Source organism: Cotesia typhae, unplaced genomic scaffold (genome assembly GCF_013202065.1).
Source record: "Cotesia typhae breed Kobodo isofemale line unplaced genomic scaffold, CoteBio_Ctyphae scaffold_13, whole genome shotgun sequence".
NCBI classification, from domain to species: domain Eukaryota; kingdom Metazoa; phylum Arthropoda; class Insecta; order Hymenoptera; family Braconidae; genus Cotesia; species Cotesia typhae.
The window spans coordinates 12,774,283-12,796,611 of NW_027423774.1; the positions used below are offsets into that span (position 1 = coordinate 12,774,283).

The 22,329-nt window shown below is 30.5% G+C and overlaps 1 protein-coding gene and 1 pseudogene across 2 annotated transcripts; one reads left to right on the forward strand and one right to left on the reverse strand.

The window, feature by feature from the left end:
- Window positions 1–1,404: 1,404 nt before the first annotated feature.
- LOC141534413 (uncharacterized) lies at window positions 1,405–12,266 on the reverse strand. Of its 2 annotated transcripts, none has more exons than XM_074253754.1 (3): window positions 11,820–12,266; window positions 3,293–3,356; window positions 1,405–3,213 (listed from the first exon to the last, which is right to left on the reverse strand). In XM_074253754.1, exons 2-3 carry the CDS (start codon window positions 3,315–3,317, stop codon window positions 2,018–2,020), a joined length of 1,221 nt encoding a protein of 406 aa, XP_074109855.1. In that variant the 5' UTR covers window positions 3,318–3,356; window positions 11,820–12,266; the 3' UTR covers window positions 1,405–2,017. The 2 variants fall into 2 exon arrangements, with proteins under 2 accessions (XP_074109855.1, XP_074109856.1); XM_074253755.1 differs by lacking the exon at window positions 11,820–12,266 and adding an exon at window positions 3,578–3,733.
- A 3,073-nt stretch (window positions 12,267–15,339) lies between these two features.
- Window positions 15,340–20,377, forward strand: LOC141534411 (coatomer subunit alpha-like; annotated as a pseudogene).
- The last annotated feature ends 1,952 nt before the right edge of the window (window positions 20,378–22,329 follow it).

Here is a 22,329-nt window from a genome sequence, read left to right on the forward strand (position 1 = left end):
CTTAATCATAAAAATTAAATTCATTTGCTATATTCAATTACATTTCTACACGGAGGCAATTAAATAATTAAAATTACCATTCAGTTGTGGTTAAATTTTCTATAGTTAAAAGATAAAAGAAATTTTGTAAGTCAAATATGACACAAAATCACTCTTGAGATTGAAAATAATTTTTGTGAGATTTTTTCAATGAACGCACTATAAATAAAAATTCCTCTGTTTATTTTACACTGTCCTCTGATTCTTGACACTAATTTTGGAGCTCTTTGATGGATCCACTCAAAAAATAAAACAAATTTTGCAACTCAAGTGACACAGAATCACACATGAGACAGACAATAATTTTTTGGAAATCCTTCACAGCAACTTCATCAGAAATTTAGGTCTCTCTGGTTTCTTTACACTATCCACTGAAATTTTATGATACTGATGTGCATTATTAATCACTATAGTTATAAATTTTTCACATTTTTAACTTCTCAAATATCATATAAAATAAAAGTATTTTTTTGAATATTAACATAACATACACCCAATTTTTAAATAATTTAATTTTAGCAATGATCTACATGTCAAATTATCGCTTTGTTAAGATATATCTTTCATACAATTTAATGCTATTTTATTTTTAGATAGATTCTGTCACTATTTTCAATAAAATTTCTGAATGTATAATTAAAATTAACCTATAAATTTTAGTTTCTGTCAAATTATCTCCTCATCAATCACACAAAATTTTTTTTTATCTTGATTAAAATAAAATTCAGCCAATACTTTCAATAGATTTTTATATTATTAATCATAACAATTAATGCAACCAATAATAAAGTAAAAAAATTAATAACAATAAATCTCCAACTCTTTTGATTTATGTCTCTGTCAGCGCCTTACATATATTGTAATTTTCCAGATTCTTTTCTTTATTATAAAACTTTAATTTACCCACTACTCGGCCAAATTTAACAACTGATATTCATAAACTTTTCTATATCGATTCTATTTTTCGAAAATAAATAAATTGTTTTCCATTGCTTCATCAGTGTAAGTTGAAGTCACTCACTTCCTTTACAACGTTTTCAAGTAAATTATTTAAAATAATTGCTAATAACTTTTTGCTCATATGATATATCTACTATCATATTTTATAAAATCATATTTCTTGTTATTATTAACAACAAATTCACTTACCAATCAAATAAATAATTACTAATATTAGCAAACTTCACAATTTGTTGTAAACTTATTTTTCATCATACCATACAATTTTTTTTTGTCATAAAAATTAAATTAAACGACCATTCTTTCTTATTTCCAAAGGAAAACTTGAGGATAAATGCGAAAATTTTAGAAATTGTTTCATCATTTTAAAAATGAAAATCACCATTTGATTAATAAATAAATAAATAAAATATATAAGTACGTATACATGTCATTTTTATTCTTTGAATTATGAATACAAGTACAACGATATTATTAGGTTAACCTGTAGATAAATTAAAAGTATTAAAATTAAAAGTATTGTAATTATTGTATGTAGATTAGGGTGTGCCAAAATGTAACTTCCGTGAGGAACCTTTTAAAATTGGAATTTTGAGTTCCGCTTTTAACAAGGGCTGTGTTTGGGCGTTTCCTGAGATATTTTGAGGTGAGACGATAAATTTGATTTTCATAGAATTCCTTAAAAGAAGTTTAGTTTGGACATTTCCGCTGAAAATTCAAAATTTGGCCGGAAGTGCCCACTGAATCTCCTGTTAAAAATTCTATGAAAATTAAATAAATCCTCTCACCCCGAAATATCTCAGGAAATGCCTTAACACATCTGCTGTTAAAAGCACAACTCAAAATTTTAATTTTCAAAGGTTCCTTATGGAAGTTATATTTTGGCACACCCTAATGTAGATTGATATGAAATTAACGAGTATTTAGAGACTGTTGCAACTGACCAGCAATTAATGTTATCATGAATTGTATATTAAAAATTATTCAACGATGATATTTTAGTTTAATAATTAAAAAATTAAAAATATCTTGGTGGATAGTATGCAGGCTGATATGACATCGGTGGGTAGTAATATGGAGGGACTTGGGGTGTTGAATACTGAGAGACCGGTGGCATAGGATACTGAGGGACCGGTGGCATAGGATACTGAGGGACCGGTGGCATAGGATACTGAGGGACTGATGGCATGGGATATTGAGCAACTGGTGGCATAGAATACTGGGGGACTGGAGGTATGGGATATTGAGAAACTAATGGCAAATGATATTGTGCATATTGAGGATAAGGGGAATATTGGGAAGAATCTTGAGAAGAGTGACGGATTGGTGGATGATTAGATAAGTAAGAAGCTGAAGCAGGTGTGGATTGACTTTTGAATTCAGAGTTAGAGCTGTTACTAGTCGTGGAAACGCTTTGCGAGATTTCTTGATGCTGAGATTCTTTGCCGTGTATTTGTTTGTATTTTTCCTCGATCTCTTCTTGCAGTTTTTTTACCGTATCAAATCTGAAAGATTCGAACAATGTTCTATTTAATTTTCTAATTCTTTTTATTGAGCGGTTGAAGTTTTTGAATTGACCCGGACAAAGATTTTGTTGCATTTTTCGGTTCTGATTTGATTCAACTCTTGGTGCGATAGGATCTGCTTGAGGTCTTTCGGGTTCTAATAGCAAGTTGTCTTGACGTGCTGGGGGCACTTGTTGCTGAGCAGCAAGTACTCTTGGTGTGACAGGATCTGCTTGAGGTCTTTCGGGTACTAATAGCAAGTTGTCTTGACGTGCTGGGGGCACTTGTTGCTGAACAGCAAGTACTCTTGGTGCGACAGGATCTGCTTGAGGCCTTTCGGGTTCTAAAGGCAAGTTGTCTTGACGTGCTGGGGGCACTTGTTGCTGAACAGCAAGTACTCTTGGTGCGACAGGATCTGCTTGAGGCCTTTCGGGTTCTAAAGGCAAGTTGTCTTCACGTGCTGGAGGCACTTGTTGCTGAACAGCAAGTACTCTTGGTGCGACAGGATCTGCTTGAGGCCTTTCGGGTTCTAAAGGCAATTTGTCTTCACGTGCTGGAGGCACTTGTTGCTGAACAGCAAGTACTCTCGGTGCGACAGGGTCTGCTTGAGGTCCCGCAGGAGTCACAGCTTCATGTCGACGAGTGGATCGTCGCACCGCGTTCAATTGGTGACGCCCGGTGACGGTACGTATCTGTCGTTTCCCACGACCTTAAACAATAATTTTATTTTTAATAGATAATAATTAAAATTTAAATGTTAGTAATGTTATTAATATAAAGTTTTTTACCTTTTTCTCGGTTATACGGATTCATAATTTATATGGAACTCTCGAAGTTGCGTTAATTAATACACTGCAACCAAAAATTATTGTATGGAAATTATAAATGTTATTATTTTTATTTTTTATTTTCAGTGTATTATTATCATTTTATAATTAATGTTATGATAAATTTAATCATTTCGTTTAATACATCTAGCATATTTATCAAATTGATTGATTAAAAATAACAATTAGGTTATTTGTTAAAGTAACATTCAGTAGTAAAAATTTATTTTTATAATTAACACTTACCGAAAGATCAATGCAGTTATTAACTCTACTGGATCTGAATTTGTAGTTTTTATTCTAAGAAACGTGGATTCCTAAAGAAGATTGAACTAAATAGACAAAGTAACCATCAAAAGCCAAAGAAATGACTTTCTTTTATTTCTGGCTTGGGTCTGAGAAAGTTTTAACAATATGATCACCAGATGGTAGTCCAGTAGGTAGAGAAATAACAAGCGATTTTTTTTTAAATAGAAAATTCTAAATATTTTTGTATGTCTATAATTTTAATATTATGTAATTTAGGCACTAAAAACATACACTTAATTTGCCAAGCGTTTATTCGATTACTTATGCATTAAATTAGGATGATTCCTATATACTAAAATTGATGGTTGATTGAAGTTAGCTTAGTATCGAAATAACTCGAAAGTATAGACCCTGATTCAAGATTATTGATTGGTTCAAGATTAAAGCGCGCGCGTAGCGCGCTATTCAAATTTTTAGTAAAGTTTAAAAAGTATACCGTAAGTGACCGTGGCACAAACAGCAGAGAGAGAGAGAGAGAGAGACTCAAGCAGGGATGCGAGCTATTAAACGAACTATCATATCTCATACTCTGGGTGATAATTTGAATCCACTTTCATATGCTATAAATTGAATCATAAAACTTGAAGTAGCGGTGATGGAACTTTTTTCTCCTTCAATACAATCTTCGTGTCGATGTTACTAATTGGTTAGCAAAAAAACTTTCTACTTTTTTACTTCCCGCTAAGAAAATTGCAAATTTTCAAAAATCGGGAAGTTATTGGTTTTACCCCGTTTTGAAAAAATCGAGTTTTCATCAGATCTCGACGTTTTGAGGTCCTAGGAAGCTTCCTTTCTATTCCTGAGAGGGTGTCACTCCGTCTGTGTGTGTGTGTGTGTGTGTGTGTGTGTGTGTGTGTGTGTGTGTGTGTGTGTGTGTGTGTGTGTGTGTGTGTGTGTGTGTGTGTGTGTGTGTGTGTGTGTGTGTGTGTGTGTGTGTGTGTGTGTGTGTGTGTGTGTGTGTGTGTGTGTGTGTGTGTGTGTAAGTCTGTGACCCGCTTATAACTTTTGAACGGCTCGACCGAATCGAACAAAACTAGTGGCATTCCAAAGAGTTTCATTAAACTTAGATTTCCTGAAAATTTGAACTGATTCCGACCGATAAATTTTGAGAAAAATCAAAAAAACCCCAAAAAATTTTATTTTTAAATGTTGATTTTTTGGAATAACTTTTAAACGGCTTTTTCGATCAACTTTAAAATCTAATCAGCTCTTAACCTTGAAAAACCACATCGAATGCCGTTTTGAAAATCAAAATCGGTTGATTCGTGCGTGAGTTATCGTTGTCGAAAGAAAACCAATAAAAGTGTTTCTTCGGAATCACTTCGAAATTCCTGAATCGATCAATTCGAACTTAAAAGTTCTTTATGGGGCCTTATAAACCGCATCGACTGCCGCCAAGAACGTGAATGTCGGTGCATTCAGTCAAAAGTTGTTGCGATTTGAAAATTCAAAAATAGTGTTTTATTAAATCTCTATCAAACTTTTGAGCTAAAAAGCCTAGAAAAGCTATCTCTTTGAGCTCGAAGAGCTCAAAATGACGCGAAAAATTCTATTTTTGAGCTCGAAGAGCTCAAAGAATGAATATTTGCAATTTTGAGTGTTTAAGTATGAAATTCGCGGGAAGTTGCAGGGATGGCCTTTAGGGTCAGCCGTTTTCCAAATTTTTGTATATTGTCTCATTCATATCATAATTCTTTATTTATTCATGTCACTCGTTTTTTTATTTTGAAATATAACTAGATCTCATCATTAATTTAAAAAGTTATTAAGCTTCAACAACGATATTTTAATAATAGTACTATCTGTTTTTAGTACCGATTTTATACTTAACAATCTATTACTGAAAAAATTTTCATATACATTTCATTGAAGGTTAAAGAAAATTGCAAACTGTTTTTCTATTAAAAAATAGATATATATCTTTATACTTTAGGGTTCAATTTTACGCTAATGATTACAAATTGTAATGATTTTTCTTTTGTTTAATTTTTAATTAAGGTAAAGTACCCGGTAGTTGAACAGGTTTTAAAGTAAAACTTATTTGATCCTACTTTTAATACATAAAGATTTAATTATTAGTTCAAATTAGTGATTAGATAGATTTTGAGAAATCGTAAAAACTACAAAAAAATTTTTTTAAAGTGGTTTTTTTGGAATAACTTTTAAACGGCTCTACCGATCAATTTCAAAAACTAATCAGCTCTTAACATAAAAAAACCACGTTGATCGCCGCCAATCCGGTAAAAATCGGTTAATTCGTTCGTGAGTTATCGTTGACGAAAGAAATCCGAAAAAGCGTTTTTTCGGAATTACTCTGAATTTTTCCACTCTGTCGATATAAACTCAAAGATTTTTATGAAGCTTAAAAAACTGCGTCGAATGCCGTCAACCGCGTGAAAATCGGTTCATTCATTCAAAAGTTATTGTGATTTGAAAATTAAAAAAATAGTATTTTATCAAACTTTTGAACTCGAAGAGCTCAAAAGCATACAGAAGCTATTTTTGAGCTCTCCGAGCTCAAAATAATACACAAATTGTATTTAAGAGCTCGAAGAGCTCTAAAACGTCATAAGTGCAATTTCAAGCGTTTAGGTATAGAATTGGCGGGAAGTTGCAGGGATGGCCTTCAGGGTCAACCGTTTTCCTAATTTTTTTTCTTAATTTTCAAAAGGAAAAAAAATAGTAGCCATGGAGGTCCCTTTGTAGTTTGTTATTACAAATTTTCGGGAGAATCAAAATATGCAAGTTGCAGGTATGACCTAAAGGGTGAATTGTCTTACTAATTTTGTAATTGAAATTTTTTTTAAATCTCGACTGGCTTCAAATGGCTCACTGATATCTGAAATAGTAACTATTCGTAACAATACAAGTGAAATAATAAATTTAATTTTTAATCGAGCTTTAAAGGAAGGTTTCGTCCCGATTGTGACAATTATTACAAAACATTTTGTAAATTTTTATTGTCACTTTCTACCTTAGACCTTCAGTTATAGAAATTAACATAGACAAATACGTATCTTATAACATTTAAGGACTTTTTTCTTCACGACACAGAATAATCAATAAAAATATAATTACTGAGTCTACAAAATTATTCAGGATTTATAAGCATATTGAGTTTTTTTTAAACTATCTTTTCATATCAATATAGATATTTTTTCCTCTAGTCTACAAAAAAATAACAACTCAAAAGCTCATTTTTTACGTAACTTTTGTAATTATACTCAATAAAAAATTTGTACTGTGAATATATTACGTAGAAGATTAATTCCTCAAGTAAATTTTATAAGTGTATACAGTTTTCATGCGTATATAATACACGTATTTGAACGACTCGTTCAATTTTTCCTCTAACACGGTATTTAGGACTCATCAGTAAGGCTATTACGTGTTAATTAATTAAAACGTGTTGTAGGAATGTAATTTCTTGATTAGAAAATATTATCATGGATATCTTTGCCGTAAAAATTTAATTGAAAAATTAATAAAATTAAGATATATTATTATATAACTGTATAATACGAATGGCAATTGTTAATTTCCATTGCTTATTATAAGGCTCAATTATGGGAAGCACAAGGAAACTGTAATAATTTTTGTGACGTATTATGTCATAAAAATGCTTTCTCATTTCTATTTTATCTTGAGAATATTTTAAGGTACAAGGATCATCACCCAATGCAATAGATGTGGCAAATGCTGCAGCATATACCCCACACGTACTATTATCAGGCTGTTGAGTTACCAATTTAAAAATTACTTTATTCTCTCTTAATTGTTGTGGATATCGGACTTGCAGATATTTCTTTTCGAGACCAGACAATTTGTCAAAGCTACTTCTGTTCAAGCTATCATAAATAGCAACATAGTGTCCATCAAAGTACAAACAACTCCAATGTTCGAAATTCTTTTCTCCACCAATGATCACTAAATCATTGCTTGAAGTTGATAGTTTCAAAGGGTTCACAGCAGTTACTGGTAAATCAGTCGTGAAATTTTCTCTTCTAACAACAATAAAAATCGAGAAATAGAAAGGTCATCCAAATAACTTTTATCATTTAGAATATTATCTGCAAAATCTTCAATTGGTCGGTTTACTACTAAAGCCCGATAAGTATTGAGAGTCTCTTCATCGTAATCACTAATTGATGAATTTACAGAACCATTTTGAGCATCATTCGGTTGTTTTGCTTTTTTGTTAATTTAACAGCATCTTTTTGACTCTTTTTTGCCCTAGCTTCAATAGTAAATGCAGCTTCACGGATAGGCATACTTCGTACTAATCTGCTGTCAACAATTTCATCAATTAAAGCTGAATAGTAAAATCTATTCAACTTATTCTTAATTTTATTCTCCCAAAATCATCATCTTTACTAACTAATTCAGAAATTTTTAAATGATTTGGTGTGAAAACAGCAAAATAACAAAATTGTCTGTTAGTTACATGAAGCTGACCTTGGATTATGTAATAAATCGGATGATTTTTGTTGATTTTGTTGGCAGCTTTTTTATCGAATAAATTATTCATATTTCGATTACTTTTCAATGCCGTTTCAACGTCAATTTGCTCATCATCAGATAGATTAACAACAATAACTATCGAATCATCATTAACAAGTCCGTCAGGCCTTGCGCATAAATAGAAACTTTCTACATCATCAGAAACAAATATACCACACCGTTCAATTTTATGACTGATCTGGGATTCTAATAATTGGAGAGCTTTCACTCTATGATTTTCCATAGATAGCAATACATCGTCATCATACATAACAGGATTATATATATCATTGATGACTGGTATGCATGAAGTCGTTTCCAACATACGGCAAATTTTTCCAAACATGTAAGAAGGAATCATGTCTTGTTCATAACCGTGTGGTACTCCGAATGGATGATTTCTTGTTTCAGCTTCAAGAATATTTCGATTTCTTTGACGTTCACGGAGCTTGTCATGATGATCTTTGTATTGCTGATAGTTAACAGGGTCCGTTTCGCAAAGATCAGGCTGAGCTGCATTGGAACCATAATCTTTATCAGGACCATGATACGTTCGCCTATTTTTTTTCTGTTGTTTGTTAATTTCACGACACTTTGTATTTATTAGCCTCTGAGAATTTCGTTCTTTTTCTAGTTTTACGATTCTTTCAGGAACACTTTTTTTGGCAAATTTATAGAATGTTGACAAGTGAGCACCGGAAGTAATTTGGTCAAGAGTGCCCATGTGAACTCTGTCATGAAATTCATCGGCACCACCGTATTGAATTCTTTTACCAGAGAGGTATTTCGCTAATACTCCATGATATTGCTCAATTTTATTGGTATTTAGAAAATGTAATAAATGCATGGCGTTTTGACTCAAATCAGTAATGATTTTTTCAATACGCGAATATAAACCATATTCTTTTATTTTAGGTAAATGATTTGATTTAGATTTATCACACGACCATTCAGTAGGACACTGAGCATGGTCGCCAAAAACATGTAAAGGAGCAAGTAGTATATATTTTTTCGCAATACTTCTGTATTTTCTTCGAAAATTTTCTCTTTTTCTGTTTTTGAAAGACTTTCAGATTCAAAATCTTTTCTTAAACGCTCAATATCCGCTGTAATTGTTCTACGAATTTTTAATCCACTGTATTTAATTATATTGCGTACAGCAGCAGGAACTCGTCGATTTGGAACTCGAGCTTTTGCGGCTTCTCTAATTTTTGTTCCTACGGAACGAAATATATGAAAAGAACACTTGATTCTCTCTACTTCAATATTATACTTCTCATAAGGCTTCGATTCCTTAATTATTTTTAACGTAGAACTATCATCATCAGAAACCATTACAGCATAAATTATTCCATGAAGTTTTAAACTACGATTGAATAATATACCTGTCGCATGTGGTTCCATGCTTGAGGAGCTTTTCTTTCTATCGTAATTCATGAAGCATTTATGAGCTGGCGGCTCACAATTACGTTTTTGATGGACACGGCAAGTATAACAATATTTATTAACTACTTCGACATCAATAACTTTCTGAGTAGCACAACCAATAACTGCAACTGAAGCTCCAAGTGAATCGTGTCTGCCTCCTCTATAACTTCGTTTATCGTAGAAGCCATCAGTTATGACTTTTATTAGAGGAATACCATCGGAGGTAACATCACCATTTTTAATGGCAATTTCGGCTTCTTCTAAGGCATTTTTATGCATTTCTTCAGCAAGAACGTTTCGAAGAGGTTCAACTAGTTTTTTCGATGTTTTTCATAAGTTTTATTTGTAATGTACGGTATATCAAACACAGCCAAAATAGTCTGAAATACTGCGAAAGAACTTGCAGAACCAATAACGCTTATGGCGGCAGTTTCATTGATATCGAATTTATTTTCTTGTTTTACTGAATTTGTCCAAAATGTATCAATCATTTTACATTCGAGACACTTCCAGTACAATAAAGTATTTAAGCCGACATCTAACTTTCTAAAACAATGGAAGTTTTCCCCTTGTCTAGCACAATTAGGTAGATGATTCTTAGAATTACCTAACTTTGTAAACTCTTTTATAAAATGAGCGAGTTCAACTATTCGACAACCGCTTATAATAGACTCAATGTCTGTTGGTTTTTCGGAAGATGATGCTTCAGTATTATTTTGGACATCGTTATGGGGATCACAATTTTGCAATTGGGATGATGAATTTTCTGGAGACTTTTCAGATTCTTGTTCCGAATCATTATCATCAGAATTTGATTCAATATCAGATAAATTATCAAAATTGGAAACGCTGGATGAAAAAGAATATTCAGAAAATTCATCATCATTGGCTTTGTCATGCACAAATTTATCAGAAGGTGTAAACTCAGAATCACTTGATATCTCTGATTGTTCGGAGTCTTCATGATCATTAATATTAATCCCAGATATGCTACTCTCGGAGTTATCTAGACTACCTCGATCGGGACTATTCCCTCTTTCTGATTGCTTAGAATTGGTACCAACTACAGGTGATACAGTTAAGCTACTTTCACTTTGTTTATGACTATGAGAAACTGTATTTCTATCATGAAAGAAATCAAGTTCGGATTCATCAAGATCCGTAGATTCTTGACTATTCCTTTTTCTGATTGCTCAGAATAAACTTGATGATTATCATTAACTATATTAAGATTACTAGAACTACTATTAGTCAAATTGCATGCATTTGAAGTTTTGTCGCTTTTATGGACTAATTCAAGTTCGAATTCATCAACACCCGTAGGTTCTTGACTACTCCTGTTTTCTGATTGCTCAGAATATACTTGATTATCATTAGCGATACTAATATTATTCAAATTATTTTGATTTTTAATGCATGCATGTGTAACTTTATTGCTTTTATCAAATAAAACAAGTTCGGATGCATCAAGACCCGTAGGTTCTTGACTATTCCTTTTTCTGATTGCTCAGAATAAACTTGATGATTATCATTAACTATATTAAGATTACTAGAACTACTATTAGTCAAATTGCATGCATTTGAAGTTTTGTCGCTTTTATGGACTAATTCAAGTTCGAATTCATCAACACCCGTAGGTTCTTGACTACTCCTGTTTTCTGATTGCTCAGAATATACTTGATTATCATTAGCGAAACTAATATTATTCAAATTATTTTGATTTTTAATGCATGCATGTAACTTTATTGCTTTTATCAAATAAAACAAGTTCGGATGCATCAAGACCCGTAGGTTCTTGACTATTCCTTTTTCTGATTGCTCAGAATAAACTTGATGATTATCATTAACTATATTAAGATTACTAGAACTACTATTAGTCAAATTGCATGCATTTGAAGTTTTGTCGCTTTTATGGACTAATTCAAGTTCGAATTCATCAACACCCGTAGGTTCTTGACTACTCCTGTTTTCTGATTGCTCAGAATATACTTGATTATCATTAGCGAAACTAATATTATTCAAATTATTTTGATTTTTAATGCATGCATGTGTAACTTTATTGCTTTTATCACATAAAACAAGTTCGGATGCATCAAGACCCGTAGGTTCTTGACTATTCCTTTTTCTGATTTCTCAGAATATACTTGGCTTGAGTTACACACAAAACTCGCCGGTTCACGAGTTACTGTTTGATTAAGATTATTACTATTACCTAAATTAATGAAATGATTATTATAAAAAGGAATGTTACTTTCTGTCATATCCATTTCCTCCTGTTCTTCCTGTTCTTCACAATGATCATCTACTCCATCCAGATCCAGAAGATAGTATTCTTCGATAACTTCTTCTGCTTCGTCTGCTTCTACTGTTGAATTCGATGCGACTATCAATTCTTCACGTCTCCTTTTCCGGCTGTTGAGCAATGAAAACATAAATATATTGTTGAAATGACAAAACTGCAGAACTTCAAAAAAATATCTACAAAGCAATGTTTTAAAACAAGAAAACGGCTTAAATATAAGTGGGTCATTCCATGTTAAATCGATAAATAGTTGAAATCGACTCCTTTCGATTTGGAAAAATTTTGATCTGAAGTTTTCTTTTATCATATAACGAAGTTCTACCAAAAAAAAAAAATAAAATTTTTTTTTTTTTGCAACTTTTAAATAAGGTAAAGTTGTGTAGATACAGAGTATTGTAATTTTCAGCATTAACAATTAAGTGCATGAGGCGGAAATATTAAATAATAAATTATTTTCAATTTTTCTTTACTTTTTGGATATACTCTCAAAGTCAGGGTTATGTATCTACATAATTTAACTTAATTTAAAAGTTGCAGAAAACAAAAAAATTTTTTTTTTTTTAATTAAAAATTCATATTTAAAAAAAAACCTTCTAAAAATTATAGGATCTTTTAAGAACGGTACAAGGTATCATACAAAAAAAATTGAGCCAAAATTTCAAGTTCGATCATCATTTTTGACGATTTTCAAGAATTCAAAATTTGACAAATTTGGTATTTTCCAAAATATTTTTTTAGGTAGATTTCATTGAAATCTATCCATTGCATTGGTCTCATGTCAAAATTAAGTCGAAATTTTGCCATAATAGAATCTAAGTAGTCGAGTAAGGCTCAAAAATAGTATTGGTTCAAAACTTTAAATAAATATATATATATATATATATATATGGGGTATCGACCACTTTTAAATCTGACCCATTTAGATTTAGATTAAACTTTTCTATTCGTTTCTACTCTTCGAAATTTTATAGAATTCTTTCAAATTTTTTTATCCAACCCAAAAAAAAGTATGAATTAAAAAAAATGGTTTTTTTACTTTCAAATAGCCATAACTTTTTTAGACATTGACCTTTGAGTACCTTTTTTTTTGAAATTTTTGTTATTGAATAAAAGTTATGAAAAAATTCACAAAACAAATTAAATATAATCAATTCTATAAAATGATCGACTCTTTTGAGCAAAATCGTTATTTTTTCAAAGTTAGTCAGTTTATTTTTTATTTTTATTTCTCAAAAAAACTTCAATCAATTTGATAACTATTCCCGCTCATTCCGGACAGAATCGATTTTTTTATATTTTTTTTTTTATTTAATTGGAAAAAAATTTGTTTAATTTAGAAAATTTGATAATTTTTTTCATATATATATATATATATATATATATATATATATATATATATATATATATATATATATATATATATATATATATATATATATATATATATATATATATATTTGTTAATTCCACGACACTTTGTATTTATTAGCCTCTAAGAATTTCGTTCTTTATCGAGTTTTGCAATTCAAGTTGCAGGGATGGTCTCAACTGTTTTCCTAATGTTTTTTTATTTTTATCTTCATTGAGTTTGGTGAATCGCATAATTTTTATATTTTGAACAGTTGAAATTTCATTTAGTGGCATAATGATAAAAAAAAAAAAAAAAAAAAACATTTTAAGAAAAATTTTTTTAACAAATTTCAAAAATTCAAATTTTTGAAGAAACAAAAACACAGTTCCAAAAATTTCAGGATGTTTTAAGATTGGTACAAGGTAGTATACAAAAAAATTTTAGTAAAAATTTATTATCGACCGTAATTTTTGACGATTTTTAAAAATTCAAAATTTGACAAATTTGGAATTTTTTAACATTTTTCCCAAAATACTTTCTTTTCAATAGCTCCGAATGTCCTCTTTCAAACAAACGAAAGACCATTCCTGTATCTATACTAGCGTCCGAGATATTACAAAAACAAAATTTAAAAACTGGAAAAATGACCCATATGCTGGCTCTGAAGTCACGCGAGAAGAAAGACAAATGTACAAGCCAACACTTGGGCCGATCGTGCCTCTATCGCTTGCTACGCGTTCTCGCTCGCTCTCTCAGGCTCAGGCGGAAATTCCTATTTTTGCTTTTTATTTTTAATAAATATTTGTCAACAGTTAACAAATATTTGTTAAGTGTTGACAAATATTTATTAACATTTAATAAATCATACTCAATAAATAATTTATTGACTGTTAATAAAAATTTTCTAAATCCTATGATGTTAAAAATCATTTATTAACAGTCAATAAAGCTTATTTAATATAAACAAATCATTGTATCAGTGCGTCAAATAACATATTAAAAATAAATGTACTTACGTTTGTCGACAAGCAAATCTTTTTGATTTCGGTTTTGTTTTCTTTCGTTTACGAGAACGAATGTTTTGAACACAATGATTAACATCGCAATTCTCGATGTTATCATTATCACTTTTTTCATTCACCATGATTTTACTTATATCAAATTAAATTTTCACAAATGGATAATTTTATTTATATGCAGCAATATATGTTTTGAAAGACACACACTTAGTTGTAATTAAGTAATTATCTGTGAATAACTACTTTGTAAAAAGTCAAGCGCTGACTCGTAGGATTTTATGTTTATTATACCACTACAAACATATGTAAATGGAACTATACATATATGTATATATGTATTTATTATATCGGGAAATTAGTAGCGCTTCGATGGCGCAATATTATAACAATAGTAACAAAAATATATGTTGTAACAATGGCGGCAATTTTCAAAGATGAAAAAACAATGTTGGTATGAATAAAATAATATTGCAGCTAATAACTCGAGGAAAAAACCCATTACGAAAAAAGATCGTAAAACCGTGTAATTTTTCACACTTGCGTTTTCTAAAAATATTGGTATTGAAAATCTATTAATTTAAAGAAAATTTGAAAAACTGTCATGTGATTGTTAACATATGTGATAAAGATTAATTTATGGTATATTAATTTTTTATAAATTATTCTATGTAATCATAAAGATTTTGTTATATTTTTTGTGTACCTTCAAAATAAACAAATTATATTGAGCGCTCAATTCACTGTCGTCAAGCCACTAAACCATAGAAGAGTTTTATTTTTTTTTACTATTTTGTTCTTTATATTTTATTTTAATTTATTTTAATGACATAAAATTTATAAGTCACTTCTGACTTTTTTAATGTTTTCTAACTACGAAGTTTGTTTTAAAAAATTGTTTAAGAAAAATTGCATTTTTTATTTTTTTAAATTTCTACATGTCAATTTTTTTTCTAACTTGTTTTGTAATAATTTAATTGTTACAAAAATTGTTAAAATTATCAAATATCTGCTAAATTAATTTTGATTTTATATATAATCGATAGTGAAAAAATATTCCTTTTGGTGTTTAATATGGTCGAAATCAGAACTACTCGTTGTATTAGACCTATCGACTCTTCGACTGATCGATTACGTGAATATTCATTTGTGTACAGTAGTATCGATTGTGAACAATCGAATGTAATCAGCTGACAGGCTGACAGACCTAATAATTGTTTTTAAAAGAAGAACACATATCTAAACTAAATGTTTATTATTTAAAAGATTAAAATGATAAATTTCATTTAAAAATATTTTATTGAACATGATGGTAAGTGATCAATAAATTTTCAGTTGCGTATTTTATACATATTTCATCTTCTGAGTTAACCTGAAAAATAACTGTGTTTATTTTTTATTTCTCTACTTCAAATAATTGTACATCAATGATTTCTACCTACAATAATTAATTAATTAAAAAAGAAATTTTATGTCAATTCTAAAAACACTATTGAAACTAAGCTTTGGTAATACTTTTATAAATTTCAGTTATTGAAATAGAAAAAATTTTACGGTTTTCTTTATTTATCACAACTAAAAAAATTAACAGTAAAATTATTATACAACGCATAATTTAGTGCAGTTCTTTAATATCAATTATAACTTGGAACTAAATAGGTTAATAAATATAATTTGTACATATGAAATTTTTAATTCATTTAATTTAATGTTACAGCTTTGCCAACAAAAATTTTTTCACGTTAAAATGTGTGACTTGTACATGATTCCCAAGGATGAAGACTCTAGTTCTGATCCCGAAACCAAGAGAGCTTCTGGTATCACTGCTATTTAGGTGGCGAGAAACCCTTTCGCTGTTTTAGATCGAGGATATTCACTAGTGATAAAAATTAAAAAAAAAAAAGTGACGAAAAAGATCCAGATTCTCAACTGCGATGAAATATTCAACGCTGCAACTGGCATGCTGTTGCTTGGTGGCTCAGACCAGGTCATAATGTTCGACGTGTAGCAGAAACGCCAGCTCACGGAGGTCAAAATCTCCAAATGTCGATACGTAGTATGGTCTCAGCTCAATTCTTGAGAACACAAGAGTCAATTCCGGAGCCTAGCACGACTCGGGAGTTTTTATTTACACGACGAGCAACCATATTAAGTACGCGATTAACTCTGGCGTTTACGGAATCATCCGAACGCTGGACTTGCCGATTTATGTAACGCGTGTCAAGGGTAACCAAGTCTACTGTTTAGACCGAGAATGTAGATCCAGAATCCTAAAAATCGACCCTACTGAGCATCTTTAAGCTTCCTTTAATTAATAGGGAGTATAAGGAAGCCTTGCAGATAGTAAGAACTGCTAATTTAGTTGGAGAATCCATTATAGCATACTTACACCAAAAAGGCTACCCAGAAGTGGCACTTCACTTTGTAAAAGATAAAGCCGTTAGATCTCTAGATCAAAAATCTTGCTGGAAGAGTCTTGCTCAAGCTGCTTTGTTGCAAAGCAACCATCAGGTCGTCGAAATGAGTTACCAGCGGACAATGAACTTTGAGAAGATTTCGTTTCTCTACTTGTCCACTGATAACTTGTCATTGTTGACCGTTTTCAAGAGATTCTTCGAAGGCGCGATGTCACGAGGAAAGAATCAAGTCGATACTTTGCTGCTCCTACGAAAGGAGTCCCTCCGTCTCATCACTGGACGAACAATTCTCAGCTAGCCGTAGACCACATCCTCGTCGGTTCCTTCGAGACTGCTTGCTGTCATCTTCATAACCAAATTGGTGTTACTGAGTTTCTAGCTTACCAAGCTCATTTCCTCAATACTTTCGCTAGATCCAGGACTAGTTACGCTTATCTGTCGAATATTCTTTTGCTGAATGGATTCCCACTGCGTAACTAGAAGACTGCTATGTCTAAAACTGGGCTCCCTGCTGCTGATCTTCAATTGACGGAGTTGATCCAACGCTTGCACGGCTGCTACCAGATGACAACCGGCGATAAATTTACAGAAGCTATTGAAAAATTGCAGGCTATCCTCCTGAGCGTTCCTTTGTTGGTTTTTGACCCTAGAGAGGACATTGCTGAGGCTCAGCAACTGATACAAATTTGCCGTGAGTACATTCTCAGTCGGAAAATGAAGAGCAGGCATAAAATACTCCTAAAGCAACACTCGCCGCGCAAAAACGAGCCTGCGAGATTGCTGCGTACTTCAGCCAGTCCATCAAATCTTTACCTTAAGAACAGCTGTTAATTCATTCTCTAAGCTAAAGAATTATAAAACCACTGCTTCGTTCGCCAGACGGCTCCTCGAATTAGGACCAAGAGCTGAAGTTACTGACCAAGTCCAAAAGATTCTTCAGGGCTGTGACAAGAATCCAGTAGACGAACACCAACTTCTGTATGACGAGCAAAATCCGTTCTCGTTATTTGCTTGAACTGACACGCCAAGGCATCTACTCGCTTGATGACGTTTACATTAGCAAAGTCAAATAACTGTGCAAGCATTAGTCTATATCATTAGTAATATATCAAATTTTTTTGATATTCAAAATATATGAGTTGAATACTCATGACTGCTAGTTAATCATAAAAATTTGCGAAGAATTCAACATCGTTAAAAAATTTACGAACATTAAAATTCCTCATGAAATGTTTTCATCAGAAAATGAGTACGTTTATTTCTTAAAGTAATCATGAATATTGAAAGGAAATAACTTTAATTTTTTTTTCCAGGATAGAAAATGGAAACATGCCTATGGACACTTGTAGGTCCTTAAATCTTTTCTAAATAATATTCATTGGCACTGGTGACCGGCATTAAAATATTCCCGGTTTAGCATGATAATTTAACACAAAATAATAAGGTAAATATAATTAAGTTTTTATAATTAAAAATTATTCATGATCATGGTACAAGTACTTAACGTACAAAAAGAACTTATTACATTTTGAAACGTAATTTTTGCGAGTAGAAAAATTTTTATTCTAAGTTAAACTGAAATTAACAAATAAATGATACTTACATGAATATATTAATTTTTCAATTCTATTGCATGTAGTTACTCGATGAACTGGCGCAAAACATAATAAATTATGATGCGATACGTCATAAAGATGAATAAAAATAAAGTTTAATTTTGTCAAAAACCATTTATTTACTGGAAAATAAAGTTTGTAAGTAATAACAAGAAAATTTTCATAATATTTTTACTTAGTTTGTTAATCAACACAAAAAAAGCATTAATTAGAGAGAAATTTTCAACACAGAAAATTATTTTTAAGAAAAATTGTTGAGCCAAAATATCTCAACTTAAGTAAATTTAATTTTGTTTTATAATTTTTCTCTTTCATTCAAGACGATAAATCTTCAAAAAAATTTCTGGTTAAAAATATTTTACTTCAATCGGTTATTTCAAGTGAAAACTTCAACTATCAATCTTCTAACTCAATAAATTTAAAACATAAAAAAGTATTTTGTATAGCTTCGATGTTCTCAATCTGATATATAGTAAATAGTCTAATCGAGAAGTTAATTTCCTGCGAAAAATAGTTACAAGTCTCCTAAAAATATGGTGAATGTCTTAGACGATTCGGAATGACTTCCACAAAAAGACGTTTTTTAGATTTTTTGTGGAAAAAAAATAACAATGGCTATTGACAAAAACTGTTAAAAAATTAGAATTCTAGTGTAATCTAGACACTTCAAACAATATCATTCCGCGGTAATAAAACTTGTATCACTATTTTTTTTTAAGAAGTTATTCAATTGTTAATTAACGATTTTTTTACGGGTTTGTGTTGTCATAAAAGGCGGTATAAAAGTTTAAATAATTAATCTATAAATTTTTTGTTTCTTGGAGCCCTTTTTATAAACATGCTCAACAAGATGGTGTTATAAATGTTTATAAAATATTTTTATTTCATTAATTATTAATTTTTGCAGTAACAAAAAAATTAAAAATTTAAATTATGCATGTTAAATAATTTTACCGCCTTTTATGGCAACACAAACTCGTAAAAAATTGTTTATCAACAATTGAATAATTTTTTAAAAAATGGTGTTACAACTTTAAATACGGCGGAATTTTATTGTTTGAAGTGTTTAGATGACACCAGAATTAAAAAAATTTTTAATTCATATTTAATTGCATAAAAAGTTATTTAAAAACTACGCTTACTACAGTGGCGGCGCGCGCATTCCAAAACTGCCGCGCGGAAGCCGATTTTCAACGCTAAATCAAAATTATAAATAATAGAGCTACAATTGCGGAAATTTCCTGCTCTTTTAGAAACTTTTTTAATATTTGAGCTATCACTTATACTTTTTGAGTTTTTGCCAAAAAGCTGGATGACTAACTTTTTATCGGATTTTTGTTAATAACAATTGTAATTATCTGTTCTAGAAAAATCCAAAATAGTCTTTTTTTAAATGCCATTCCGGATCGTTTAAGCCATCAACCATATTTTTAAGAGACTTGTAACTATTTTTCACAGGAAATCAACTTCTCGACTAGACTACAAGCAACGATGGAAAGAAAACTGTATTTATGATTAAAATCTATCTTCAAAAATTTTCAATATTTTTTTAAATAAAGTAGATAAGTATACGAAAGGATATCTTCTAAAATTAGTTAATGGTATTAACTGTATAGGGACTTGAAAAATGTAGAAAAAAATTTTTATTTGCCCTCAGATATTATAACATTTTTTATTCGTTTACTTGATTCTGTCTGTGATGAGAAAATTTACAGTTGTGTTACTAATTGTAACTTTGCGAATTGAGTAAAAATGCTAATGACTAACAGTGCAAAAATTTCTTGCTCAGCTTCTTGTCATTATCACTTGTTCTAAAAACTACAGCTGTTTTTACATTTAAGTTCATGTAGTTTTTTTAATATCTGTCATTAAAATTATTTCTCAAACACAATTACTGATTTTTTAGAGTATTAATCCACATATTTATTTCTTTACATTATAGATTCCACAGGATGATTGAAGAAATGGAATAGACAAGGTAAACGTTTGTTTTACTAATTATAAAACGTAAAATATACAAAACTATTAATAATTAAATGACAATTTTAGATTGAATTACCACCAAAATCTGGTTTTTACATGACTCAAGGTTTTTTTCTTAATATTCAACAAGAGGCTGGAAACGATTGGACTAAAATCGTGTTGGAAAGTATCAATGAAGTTTACGGATTTATAATAAAAACTTCTCAACTCGTGGACGATATTCAACTAGTCGGCCAAAAATTCATGTCAAGTTATTTAAGAGCTTTGATTAAATTAAATAAAAATTAATATTTTGTTAGATGCAAGTAGTGTATTAACAGTCTACTCGTACTAAACTAATTTCTTATGAAATTCACTAGTAGCAAGGTTTCTTGTAAAAAAAAAAAATTTTTTTACAAAATTAAGAAGCTGGAATTTATTACCGTGGTGACTTCGCATAGTGATTTCGCATAGTATTTTTATAGAACTGTAGCAGCTATAACTACTTGTAGCGAACTTATAAATGTACGCTAAATTAAATCTTGAAATAATGAACATAATAAAAAAATAGATATGTTTAGATTGTTGTATTGTTATATGTAAGCCAAAAGATTTTGAGAAATCTCAAAAAAAAAAAAAAAAAAAAAAAAATTGAAAGAGATAATTGTTAGAGCTCAAAAACCACGTCGATCACTGCTAAGTACGTGGAAATTGGTTGATTGGTTCATGAGTTATCGTTGTTGAAAAAATTCGGAATAAGTTAATTTATTTTAATTTCTCCAAAATTTTCAATCTAATAAATTCATATTCAGTAGTAAATTATAGAATTTAAAAAACTTTGTCTAATGTTGCGAACTGCGTAAAAATCGATTTATCCATCCAAGAATAATTGCAGTTTGAAAATTTTATGAATAGTGTTTTATTAAACTTCTGTCAGACTTCTGAGCTCGAAGAGCTCAAAGACGTCATAAGTACAATTTTAAGCACCTAGGTATGGAATTAACGGGAAGTTACCGGGATAGCCTTCAGGGTTTTCATAATTTTTTTACTCTACTTGTTTTTACGGCGCATTTAAGATGAAAAATGTCATAATAGGAAAAAAAAAAGATTTCGATATCTTCTTTGTCTTCAAAAGTTGGAAAAAAATTTTGGCTCTCCTGTTTTTGGATTAAATTTCTATTTTATCTTTTTTTGATGTTTTTGATATATATATTTTTTTGAAAAGTACATAAAAAAACGAACAATTAAAAAAAAAAATTTTAATATCTCAATTTTTTAAAAAATTTATAAATTTTTTTGAAAATTTTTTAAAACTGTGAAAATCAACCTTTTTTTTTTAATTGTTCATTTTTTTATGTATCAAAAAAAATATATGCCAATAAAATCAAATGGAAGTTTTGTTTAAAAAAATTAAAATTGAAATGGTGGACCCCATTTGTAAATAATTACCATAATTTTTTTCCAATTTATTAACGAGTGTCGAATAAAAAAACTGGGATAATTTTTATTCTCAATTGGCCTTTATTTTGCCATCTAACGACGATAGTTTCAACTATATAATTTACTTGTGGTGTCATCTGGTAGCTAGATTAAAATTGAGAAAATTCAAATTTTTGTTGTCATTTCAGTCACAATCCTAACCTTCAAGCATTTTACACGCGAGTTTAAAATTCTAAGTAATAAGTAATTAAAATTAAAATGTAAAAGAAGGCAAACGTACATTAATTATCAAGGTTGATGTACCTTCCAAGTTTCTTGATAAATTTTTTGTAAAAAAGTTTATTAATGGTTTCGGAGGGTAGGTGCACTTTGCGCGAGAAAATTTGAATTTTTTGCAAATGGCGTCTATCCTACATGTTCTTAAGAGTATGTCTGGGTACTCCAGGGCTACAATCTTGATGACAGATGCCGGTATGCCGTCAAGACCAGGTGCTTTTCCTGTCTTAATAGTCTTTGCCGCGTGTTGCAGTTCCTTGGTGGTAAAGGGTGTTGTTTTGTCATTTTTCGCATAATGTCTCTTCTCCCGGAGCGGGTGTCTGGGAAACAGCTCTGCCACGATGCTGTTCATCAAGGCAGGACATTTTGGTGCTTCTGGCA

Coding starts and splice junctions, on each gene's coding strand:
- LOC141534413 (XM_074253754.1), bottom strand. CDS start 3,317: ATGAATCCGTATAACCGAGAAAAAG. Junction 3,214..3,292: donor TCCGTATAACCGAGAAAAAG/GTAAAAAACTTT, acceptor TTATTGTTTAAG/GTCGTGGGAAACGACAGATA.